Genomic DNA, 12,362 nt, shown 5'->3' on the forward strand with positions numbered 1-12,362 from the left:
ACACGGTGGGATTTTGGTGAGGCACAGTATTGATGAAAAAAAAAAAAAAAAGCAAAAGAGATAGCTCAGACTAAATCCACAGGCCATCCTAGTCACCTACTGCCTAGCATAAGCACATCATTCAAGGATACAACCATACCTTCTGCTTTACAACCATTCTTGATACCGTCGGCATAGTCCGTGCAGCCTTGCCCCGGATCTAGGTACCCGGACATGTATTGGTGCTGAACAGATGATGGATGCAATTAGTATCATATACCTGCCATACTTGGACCGACATTTGCTTTTTTAACCGGCGATTATAATTGTTTCGATTACGGACTTTTCATTCCTTTCTATTCATCCTATTTAGATCCTTATCGGGTGAAGTGCGGCGATCTTTCGGTTCTAATGAAGCCTAGCGGCCACCCGCCTCTTTAATTTTCTTGCCTCTCGATCTTGACTCCCGCGACTCTTCGCAAATCTCATGATCTAACCAAAATCAAGTTATTGGCTACATGTACATACATATATACATACATATACGTATAATCTAAGTTAAGACACTTTAAGCGAAACATATTTCCTTCCTAGGTACCCACCTAAATATCCTACATATGTATGTAAGCGGGTAGCATGTGAGAGTGACCGCTTGTTGGTAGTGCGCAGGTGTATAAGGTTTGCGTATCGTACCATCGACCCCAATAGATCTTTTTTAGCTTCTCTGGAGGTGAAATGTCAGCCGGCAATTTATTTTGCCCGCGTAAGCCATGTCAAATATGACAGACTTACAGCGTCGATATCCAACAATTTCTAAGCTAGTTGAACATTTTAACCCCCAATACGGAACTCGAACATCCCTTCTTTGATAAAGGACGGAGCGAATATTCCTGTTTGGCAACAAAGATGTGGTGGAATAGGAATAAATGCATACCTAAGTAAATGGAGGTAGTTGGTTTAGTCTGTATTTCTTTGTTATCGCCAACATCACATGATTTTTGAAAGAGAATCCTAATGTTGCTAATTAATGCGAAAAGAGATGGGAGGAAGATGTGATAGCATCCGAGCATGGAACTTCAATTGAAGTTGAGGCGATGAAAGTTCCATGGCGGAATGGAAGTCAAAAGTAACATGGGAGTACAGTGAAAATACGTGCGACATAAAAATATAACGGTACATCTCCGATGAAATTTGATTTGATTAGACGGAAATAGATTGTAGATCAAGTATATCATAAGTACATTAAAAGTATCGAACCAGATAGCTACCTCGGTACAAAATGCGCAAGGTTCGACAGGCCTAGCTGCTTTAAATGGGACAGGACACAAAATCCCGACGACAGCTACGAGTCGCATTCACCCACATCAATATCCACTTCTACCACTTCCTTCCCTCTTCCTTTCCTTCCCAATTCACCGTAAACGTTCGTGCCTGCGTGACCCCCGTGTCCCGTTTTCTCCTTCTCGTCTTTCTTGCATTACGCACCGTAAGCTACCTGTGGCGGAGATCGACCTGCGTTAAGGTACGTACATCCACAACACCATCAAAGCTCAAGCGCAGTGCTCTTTTTTGCACTGACCACCCACGTTCCACCGTACCTACCTCTTAGGTATCCCGCTCTTATCCAATCTAGTCCGTTTTCCCGTTCTAAACTTACACGCCTATTCTATATTCTACATACCATACCTCGACGTCTCAAAAACCTTCTTCTCTTTTAAACCTCTTTCCACATTAGCATGCAAATTCCTTTAAGCTAAACTACCTACCTTTCCCCTCCAATCCTCTCTTGAATTAGACAACAACTAATTCTCTCCTGCCATTGAATATCTTTTCAACTCGGCTTTCATTATTCCTCTCTAATGATACGACTAATTTAGTAATTCGCGATATTCGAGGTTGCGCTGTGGTGGTTGAGGTGCACTGTTGGGAGAACAGTCCAACATTGATCTCTTTTTCATTTGTCGTCCTTGGACGCATAGCACTTCGCTGTATATCGTGGCTAAGTACACAGTCCGTATACCTCACGTTCATAGCACGTACCACGACATACTCTCGACCTTCAACCACGTAGGTCCTATATCTCACGGACTCACCGACGAAGTAATTATTCGCTACGCATTGCTTTTGCAAATACGCGCACCTATCTACACTTATTTTGAGCGACGGCACCATTTACGGCCTAATCATACGCTCATGCGATGCACATACGGCCCACTCTCCTTGTGACAGCCTCACAATCTCCACTAACCGAAGGTGACCGGCAAACGTAGCCCACCACCTCTTCATCCAACACTGCTGGATACGATCTTTCCGAGGATTCATCTTCTCACTTCATAGCATCGTTGTTTGTCTTGAACCATGGTCTCCACCCCCTCCGCCGGCCACGGTGGCGGCGTTGGAGGTGTCCATAGCGCGAATGCCAGCTCGAGAGCATCTCCTGCAGTCGGTAACACCAGCTCCTCAAGTCATGCGAACCATTCATCTTCGGCAACCAATGGCGCAAAGTCCAAGACACAGGTTAATTCGAATGGCTATCATCCTACGAATCCCCATGTACCTTTAAGCTCTCTGCGTAGCGCACCTCTAGATCTTACCTCGGTCGAACGAAGAGGCCAGGCAACGACGAGTCGAGAACCACCTAAGCGAAATAGACCGTACGGACTCGAGGAAGCGCCGACGTATCATCCCACCGAAGAAGAATGGAAAGACCCATTCGAGTATGTTCGCAAGATCACACCCGATGCTCGCGAATATGGCATCTGCAAGATAGTTCCTCCCGATTCGTGGAACCCAGACTTCGCAATCGATACCGAGGTGAGTTGACGGATTCCCTCGTCATGTGTCAGGGTTATCTTGAATGGCTATTAGAAATAGACGCCATTTGGGAACCACCGGTAGCTTGTTTTACGGGGGCGTACTGACAATCCGCAGAAATTCCATTTCCGAACTCGAAAGCAAGAATTGAACTCGGTTGAAGGCAGTAAGTTCTTTGTCACGAGGTGCCCTGACCTTCGTCGCGATCAGTTCCATTGACCTCAACGTACTAGGTACAAGAGCGAATCTTAGCTATCTCGACGCTCTCGCCAGGTTCCACAGGCAGCAAGGAACAAATCTAAACCGCTTACCCTATGTCGACAAGAAGCCTCTCGACTTATACCGACTCAAGAAAGCGGTCGAATCCCGCGGCGGCTTTGAGAAAGTCTGCAAGACGAAGAAGTGGGCGGAAATCGGCAGAGATTTAGGATACAGCGGAAAGATCATGTCCTCGTTGTCTACGTCGCTGAAGAACTCGTACGATCGATGGCTTACACCGTACGAAAATTATCTCCGCCAAGCGAAACCTGGTGTTTATCAACAATTGGAGTATGAGTATGGCGGCCCGCTTACACCAAGCCCGGCTCCTAGCCCTATGAAACGATCGACTGTGAACACTCCTTCGAGCCTCAGAGCAGAATCGCCCGCCCGACATGCCAGCGACGCTCTTCAGCAAAGCTTAAATGGCTCGAAGCAGGATCCGGATCGTGATACGATTATGGCTGACGCGCCGGCCGCCACATCACAGCCTACGTCAGGCGGATTTACCGCTATTAATTCTGGAGGGTTTACGCCTGTTAATGCCGGATTCACCAGCGTCAATCGGCCTGTTCCATCCGACCCGAAGGGTTTTACTCCGCCTCCGAAACATCACGGAAGCCCACATCCCTCTGGCAAGAACACGCCGGATCTGCGACCGTCCGGGCTCGGACCCGCTACTGCCCTTAAGCGTCAACTTAGTTCGGACAGCTTAGACTCAGCGAAGAAAGACACTGGTACTGACGACTCTGAGAATGGCAGTAGAAGGAGTAAGCGACTGAAGAAAGGTACGTATTTCTTTTCAGCTATCTACGACTTCGGTGGTCTGGTGGTTTCTCGTCTGCCTGTTACCTGCTTCGTCGCGTGCCTTTTGCGTCCCCGTTGTTACTACCGCTCTCAATTGATTTCCCTTTCGCTTCATATTTGACAATATTTTCAAATCATCCATTTCCATCTCCTTTTCTGGTTTCTTGTAGTTGAAGAGCACATGATTTCCTTTTACGGGGTTCCGTCTATTTGTGGAGATGCGATCGTGCAGGGATTCCGAATGCGCTCAATCATGCGTCTTTCCGTGCAGCCATGTACAGCAGGGAGGAAACCATACAACGGCCCTTCCGGTCTTCGCGGCCCATGATTGGCCCAATCGTTTTCACTACTAATGCAAGTTGACATATAGAAACCGTCCCTACTGTTGCCGGTTCTCACATGTCGCTGTTCCGTCCTTCAGCTCCGAAAATCCCGGTACCACGAGATGAATCATCTAGTCCCAGCGAGGTAAGTTCTTTCTCTTTCGGATTCACACAATCGAGTCATCCGTTAATCGTCCGTGTAGAAATGTGAAGCTTGCGGTAAAGGCGATGAGGTGGGCTTCATCGCTGTATGCGAGTCATGCGATCACGGGTACCACGGTACTTGTTTGGATCCTCCGCTAAAGCAAAAACCGGACGCCGAGTGGAACTGCCACAGATGTCTTGTTGGCGATGGCCAGTTCGGTTTCGAAGAAGGCGGCCTATATTCACTAAAGCAATTCCAGGAGAAGGCAGCAGACTTTAAGCAAGGCTACTTCGAAAATCGGATGCCGATCGATCCAGTGCTCAATTGTCCGCGACCAGTCACAGAAGAGGACGTGGAAAAGGAGTTCTGGAGACTCGTCACTAGCACCGAGGAAACTGTGGAGGTAGAATATGGCGCAGATATCCACTGCACCACTCATGGCTCTGGCTTCCCGACCGCCGAGCGCAACCCATGCGATCCTTATTCTACGGATCCCTGGAACTTGAACGTCATGCCTCTCCACCCTGAGAGTCTTTTCCGGCATATTAAGTCAGATATCTCGGGCATGACTGTTCCCTGGGTTTACGTTGGGATGATATTCTCGACGTTTTGTTGGCATAACGAGGATCACTTCGCATACTCGGTCAACTATCAACACTTCGGATCGACCAAGACTTGGTACGGCATTCCGGCCGCTGACACCGATAAGTTTGAGAATGCTATGCGAGAAGCGGTGCCGGAGCTCTTCGAGACTCAGCCTGACCTATTATTCCAACTCGTCACGCTTCTCACCCCGGAGCAACTTAAAAAGGCGGGCGTCCGTGTCTATGCTCTCGATCAAAGAGCCGGCCAAATGGTCATCACATTCCCTCAAGCCTACCACGCAGGGTTCAACCACGGGTTCAACTTTAACGAGGCTGTGAACTTCGCTCCTTCAGAATGGGAGCCGTATGGACTTGCCGGGGTAGAGCGATTGCAGCAGTTCAGGCGACAGCCGTGTTTCTCGCACGACGAGCTTCTGTGGACAGCAGCGGAAGGGACTGGATCCGGGTTAACTATCCAAACCGCGAAGTGGCTTGCGCCTGCGCTTGGGAGGGTACACAAACGGGAACTCGAACAGCGAGAGGAGTTCATCGCAAAGCACCGGGAAGACAGCCATCAACCCTGTGGCCTGACTACCGACTCTGATGAGCATTGCTCGCTCGCTTTTGAAGTCTCCGACGTTGATATCCCCGAGGAAGAATACCAGTGCGCTTATTGCAAGTGCTACGCCTACTTATCAAGATTCAAGTGCCTCCAATCCGGCAAGGTTCTTTGTATCCAGCACGCGGGGAATCATGCATGCTGCGATATGTCCGAGTCGGAACGATATGCCGGAGATCAACACAAGCTTTACTATCGCAAGACCGACGAACAGCTCGACGAGACTTACCGAAAGGTGGCGGACAAGGCCAATATGCCGGAGGCGTGGGAGGAAAAATATGAGAAACTTCTCGACGACGGAGGGAAGCCAGCGCTCAAAACGCTGAGGAACCTTCTAAGCGAGGGTGAACGAATACCGTACGACCTCCCCTCCTTGCCAGCTCTCAGGGAATTCGTTGACCGCTGTAACGAGTGGGTCGAAGAGGCGACTAATTATACGGTGCGAAAACAGCAGAACCGCCGTAAAAATGACAAGGTCTGGCAGAGCGGAATGCGAAAGTCCATCGGTGGCTCTTCCCAAGAGCAGAGAGAACGAGAACTCCGGCGGGTCGAGAACATCTACCGCTTAATCGACGACGCCGAGCGCATAGGATTCGACTGCCCGGAAATCCAGCATCTACAGGAGCGCGCTAATGCTATAAGAAACTTCCAGAAGAATGCCGAGCAATTCCTAGAGCGCGGGTGCGGCCAGGAATCCATCGAAGAACTCATCGAGGAGGGTCGTACATTCAACGTCGATATGCCAGAGCTTGACAAACTGTCCGAGATCCTAGAACAGACAAAATGGAACGTCAAAGCAAAGTCGAACCGAGGCGAGTTTTTGACCTTGAAAGATGTTAGGGAACTGCTTGAAGAAGGTCACCGCTTGGAAATCCCACTGTATAATGATAACATGAGGTATTTCGGTGACAAGTACGCGGCGGGAATGCAATGGGAAACTAAAGCGAAGGAGCTTATCAACGCGGAGGTCGTCCACTATCCGCAACTCGAGGCTCTCTCAAACCAGGTGCAAGTAAACACGCTCCCCGTCACGCAAGATACTCTAGCTGCCGTCGATCAGATTTTGCACAAGCAACGGGAAGCCCATCGCCAGATCCTTGACCTCACGGAGCGCTCCAAGGAACCCGATTATAAGAAGAGGCCTAAATACACCGAGGTGGTTGAGATCATGAAGAAGCTGGAAGATCTCAACTCAAAGCCGACAGGGACTCTTGACCTTGAAAAGGAGCAGAGACGTCACGAGGATTGGATGCGAAAGGGGAAGAAGCTTTTTGGCAAGACTAACGCGCCCCTTCATATTCTTAAAAGTCACATGGACTACGTCCTAGAACGCAACCTCGCCTGTTTTGATATTCGCAACGATACGCCCCGACTCCCGGCCGAGCCTGCGTCTAGGGCGGCGAGCGAAGAAAGGGGAGAAGAGGGAGGAAAGGTTCGGCGAACATGGGATATCAATGATCCGGCTCTAGTAGAAGTGTTCTGTATCTGCCGCCGTATCGAGGCCGGCATGATGATCGAATGCGAACTGTGCCACGAGTGGTATCACGGCAAGTGCTTGAAGATTGCCCGAGGAAAGGTAAAAGAAGACGACAAGTACACTTGCCCGATCTGCGATTGGCGAGTCAAGATTCCGCGAGACGCTGCGCGGCCTAAGCTGGAGGATCTCATTGCCTGGCAAGAGGAGATTCCGAACTTGCCGTTCCAACCCGAAGAAGAGGAAGTACTGAAGAAAATCATCGACAATGCGCAGAAATTCCGGGATCACATTGCGGCATTCTGCAATCCCGTGCTTTCCACGGCAGCCGAGGCTGGTGACCAACGATTCTATCTACGAAAGATTGAAGGAGCCGAAATCCTCTTGTCTTTCGAGACGAATTTCTTCCGACAAGAACTCCATAAATGGAGTCCGGTAGCGCCGGAACCGCCTCCTGTGCTCGACGTGTCTAAGAGCACACGCAAGCCACGCCCAACAAAACTCCAGAAGATGTTGGCGCAATTTGGCGTAAAGGATCCTGATGACCTACCGGAGAATATGAAGAGCAAAGCGAACAGCCTGAAGCGCAAAGCGATGAACGCAGAGGCAGCCGCGGCTGCAGCCCAGGCTGCGGCAGCGTCGTCCAGTATCGCCCTTGTTCCCCCGAATGCGACAAGTCCATCCTCTCACTCGTTCGGGTCTGGCGGTCATCCCTTCCTCTCACGGAACTCGCAGCCGTCGACTCCAGCTTTGACCAGCACCTCTCACGCGCATCCACCTCAGAGGTCCAGCTCAGCATCCTCTAGCAGACCCGGATCCTCTCTTCGGCCCGACGCTATGGACATGCATAACACAGCTGGCCTGCATCCAGACTTTTTCAACGGACCAGGACCTCGACTAAGCGCTCTAGACCCGTCCATGACGCTTGAAGATCGTTTACTGCGCGGGCGGGATGACGGATTGAACGACAATCTAAACCTAACCACGGACGCCGGCAAAGCCGATGCTCTCGCACTATTACGTACTACCGAGCTCGGACGTAAGCGGGCTGAGGAGTTGTTTGGTCCAGAGGTGTGGAATCACGGCCGTGATGATGCGTTCAGCAGAGCAAACGTGAGCCAGACTCAAGACGATGATAGGGACGTCGACAAGATGTTCCTAGATCTGACTAATGCCGATGACGACGATGAGGCCAAGAAAGAACGACAACGTGAAAAGGAACGAGTAAGCGTCACGGCCGAAAGCTTTGAGGCAGAGCGAAACGTGATGGATATGGAGGATTCGGACTGATTTTGGTCGATCCCACGACGTTTGGCATGGCATGAAGGGAGTCTCGGCGCTTAATTGGGCATGGAAGGTGCGGCTGACGATTAATTGGTGGTGTTAAGGGCTTTTTAAGCACTAACACGTTGATGACAAAAATTTCCCTCTGGAGTACCGGCTGGCATTTCTCTGCACTATATTCACGGCCACGGTAGAAGCAATCAGCATACGAGGATGAGCCAACATATAGAGGCGTTTTCACGGATCGTTTTGCGGATGAAAATTCCCTTTCATTTCCCCACAGTGTATGAGTACATGGTTCAGGCTCAAGAGCCGGGCCGAACACTATTGCATTAGATAGGCGTTGTTTGGCAGACCCGGTTCGGTATACCTTGTTCAGTTCAATGGAGGAAGGCTGGAAGGGGTGGGGACCAATACCTATTGAGTTATGCACGTAGGTATTTGAATTCACATTGTTCATTGCCAACGGCGAGTCTTGCGTGTTGAGTTATAAGTGTGACCTGGACTGTGACTTGTCTTAATCCTTTGACTGACACAAGCTACAACCCCACCTAAACCAGTAACATGTCACACGTCCTCAGCCTTCATTCGCGAGTTGCTCTGATCCCTTTCCCCAGGTACCTATGTAACAGACGCACGAGGTGCCGGAAATATGTAGCCGGGCTGTGTCATGCAAGTAACCTTAGCCAAGTAACAAGCTATGCCAATTTTGTGTGATTACCTTAGAAAGTCACGGCCTGTAGTTGAGATGAGATACCTTTCTCATGCGTATAAGCCTAGTCAAGATAAAAGGCTGTGAATGATATCTTCTCTCAACTGTATGAGACTCAAACCATACATTGTAGCACTGGTTACTCGGGTAATGCGTTGTTCGTTTCCCACGTTACCTCTGACAGCTTATAACTGCCCCTTGTCTACCTCCATAACCAGGTAATGGATGTTTGTATTTTTGAGGTGAGCCCCTGAAGCATCCACAGCTACTATCTATGTACGAAGAGAGTAGACAACGCATTATGGGTCTTCACTTGACGTGTAGGTACACCATGAGTCTTGATATAGCATTATGTCTGCTATATCTGTTGTCAACACGTAACAGCACATTTACTATATAACTAAAGACATTTTCCCATCATCCTATCTTGGATTCACGTGCTTTTTCAGCCGAATTCGTTATCCTATGATATCATCACATATTATTTCTCATATGATAAATTGGACAATACCATACGCAAGTACGCGCTATACGGAAGAACCGCGATGGCAGATGAAGTTGTGGCAGACACAGCGGTGCCCAACTGGGACCACCCACACTTCGACTCCCAACGTATGAAGGTCGATGATCTAAGAGTCGCCTTCGCCTGTGAGGAATTCGGGGGGATGCTGGGGATCTGCGACGAAACGTGCGAAGAGGTCAAGAATCAGGTGCTCACGGACGAACAAGAAATTGTTCTCCCCGCTCTCAAGTTACTCATAGGCTTTTCGAATCGCGACTTAGCATGCACCCTCGGCAGTAAGATAGGGGGTCTTAAGTTTATTGCCCTCGTTTGCGCTTTGGCCACGGCGTTTGCACCGCAAGAGTGTGCGCAGATGTTGGCAAAACTGATGAAATGTCATCTGAAGCGTTTCGAGGAACGACATCCTACAGCTGAGGAGCTGTTGCCTTTATTAAATTCGATGAATGCTAGATGCCAGCTCTCCGGGTTCGCCGAGCGCGTTGTAAATCACGAGATACTATTCATCCATTATCTTCGCGATCGACGCCATGACGCTACGTCAACAAGCCGGTTCAGCAAGACCCCTGATATGGATGCTGTGATTAAGATGATCAGTTTACTGAAAGACTTACAAGAGAATAGTACCAAAAGCCCCAACCTCAAACTCAAAGCATTTAGTATTCAAGCAGGTTTCTGTGCGCCCTGGATCGCCGCCTTCCTGCACTGGTGGCTGAATCAGGAGTCCATGATCTATCTCGAGGACGACTCGCCTTCGCAGTGCGAGAAGATCATGAACGGCAACACCAAGGTCGGCATCAAGCTCGTGTTTCCGATAGACGAGTTTTCACCACATTATATTCGTATTAGGGAGCTGTACTCGGAGTCCGTCTGGAAGAACTGGTACTTCGGCCTCGGAAAAGCGGAGCAGTACGGCGGCCTCGTGGATATTCCTACATACTTCCGCCTCATGCTATGCGCCTTCCGGCTTGACCGCGGCCAGGCCAAAAGAGCGATTGTAGAGGCCCTCCCGTACGCCCTGTCCAAGGCGCGGAAGGGGCTGACTATGTGCTCAGGGGGCTGCGTGGCTCGCGACCGCTGGGGAGCGCCCTGCTTGCGCGACCAGCAACAACGCCAGAAACTAAAACAGCAGCAGCAGCAATTACACAAAAAACATCAACATCCACAACAACAACAACCACAAGAACAACTAGGGGACAGGGCAGACGCACACGCATACACGATATACACAGACCGCTACGACCCCTTCCCCCCGCGCCAAGCCATAAACCGCATCCTCGCCCTCGTCCCCGGCTGCGCGGGAAAACACATGCAGGACCCGCGCAGCAAGGCCATGGGCACGCCCGTCTCCGGACACCCCGCCGCGGCCAACTTTTTGGGAATGCGCATCTTCGCGCCGCAGCGCGCGGAGTGGGGCGCCGCCGCGTTCGAAACGCAGTTCACGTCGCTGCTGGACGCGGGCGCGGCGACGCTGTTCGAGGAGCAGGTCGCGCACGTGGTTGCCGCGGTGCTGGCGCTGGCGCTTTTCGAGGGGGCGAAGGGGGAGGGGGGGTTGAGGGTTAGGCCGGAGCCGATGGTTTGGAGGGGAAAGGGGGTGGTGGGGCCGAGTACGGTTGTTTCGGCGGTTTGTAGGGTTTTTAGGGGGGAGGGGGGTTCTTGCGATGTTGGGGAGTGGCATCGCGTTTGTAGGGTTTTGGCTGGTGGGGAGGGATACTGGGGAGAGAAGGGGAGAGTGGAGGAGAAGGAGGAAAGGGGCTTCGTGGGGGATGGGGATAATGCGATTATTTCGTGCGGCGGCGGACAGGTGGTTTGGCCGGCTGTTTTGTTTGAAGCGGCTCTGCCGAAGGATGGAGAGAGTTATCTTAGGCTTCTATGGCGGCGTGGAGGCGTGTATGACCAGTGTGACATGAGGCGGTATCACAAAGTGGTGGGTTCCGATTCGCGAATCGTGCCTGACAAAGTACCTCGCAGTGCGTTTGAGATCCCGTCAAGATTGACGAAATCTAACATGTCAGTTGGAGACACGCATATCACACTCGGATGCGAAGCGGGATCTCGGGGGATCTTGAAATGCGCTCTCGTTAAGGACTCCGACTCCGATGGTGGTAGAACCAATGGCATACACGTCGACCCGGGCGGCATAATCAAGACCCTGGCGTCCGCAGAGCGCATCGAAGCCTGCATGCATCGCCACGACGCACCGATGGATATCCCTCTGCACATGACTATACACATAACCGACGTTGGCCCCGTAACCATTAATACCAGCGGTAGTAGTGCCTCTTCGCTCCCCGAGGTGTACTTATGCGCCCCGGAGGACGCCCTGCCCTGGTACTGGGACTGGGCTAGCAGAATCAAGCAGTTGGATGAAGAGGAAGATGATGATGAAAATGACGTGGCCCGGCTGCGTCAAAGTGCACTTTTAATGCACGCACGCACAGATACCGGGTTGAGACCAGGCGCCGTGGCGGTCGTACCTTCGGCCGGAGATGAGCAAGTGCGATTTCTTGCGCTCGCGAAACCGGTTGGGGCGCATGTAGCGGTGAGGCAGCGGGCTTGCGTGGAGTGCTGCGTGAAGTATTGTAAGGAGAATGGATTTGATATTCTGGTGCTGTGAATACTGGCGGTAATAGTTATGAGTCGGTACGAGAGAAGGTGGAATTTTGAGCTGAGTGCATAACTACCTACCTACCCAGTTACCAAGGCAGTCATGCATGATACTTGTAGAATTGCGTAGCACATAGAGAGCAAGTTCATAGGTGTTCTGACGACTTCACTGCAATCGGATCAATCTCTAATACTACTCTAGTAACAGCCAATTTGAGTCTGAAACAATATCGTTC

At 50.8% G+C, this 12,362-nt stretch overlaps 2 protein-coding genes across 2 annotated transcripts; both read left to right on the forward strand.

Moving 5' to 3' along the window:
- The first annotated feature begins 1,638 nt into the window (after window positions 1–1,638).
- Window positions 1,639–8,759, forward strand: F4807DRAFT_437468 (PLU-1-like protein). Its single transcript, XM_047999035.1, has 5 exons — window positions 1,639–2,793; window positions 2,911–2,959; window positions 3,027–3,839; window positions 4,229–4,326; window positions 4,385–8,759. The coding sequence occupies exons 1-5, from the start codon at window positions 2,338–2,340 to the stop codon at window positions 8,291–8,293; spliced, it is 5,325 nt and encodes a 1,774-aa protein (XP_047851372.1). The 5' UTR covers window positions 1,639–2,337; the 3' UTR covers window positions 8,294–8,759.
- A 617-nt stretch (window positions 8,760–9,376) lies between these two features.
- On the forward strand, window positions 9,377–12,259 carry F4807DRAFT_469874 (uncharacterized protein). The gene has a single exon (XM_048002758.1). It carries the CDS (start codon window positions 9,545–9,547, stop codon window positions 12,134–12,136), a length of 2,592 nt encoding a protein of 863 aa, XP_047851373.1. The 5' UTR covers window positions 9,377–9,544; the 3' UTR covers window positions 12,137–12,259.
- Window positions 12,260–12,362: the final 103 nt, after the last annotated feature.

Source organism: Annulohypoxylon truncatum (genome assembly GCF_022578515.1).
Source record: "Annulohypoxylon truncatum strain CBS 140777 unplaced genomic scaffold F4807scaffold_31, whole genome shotgun sequence".
Classification (NCBI taxonomy): Eukaryota; Fungi; Ascomycota; class Sordariomycetes; order Xylariales; family Hypoxylaceae; genus Annulohypoxylon; species Annulohypoxylon truncatum.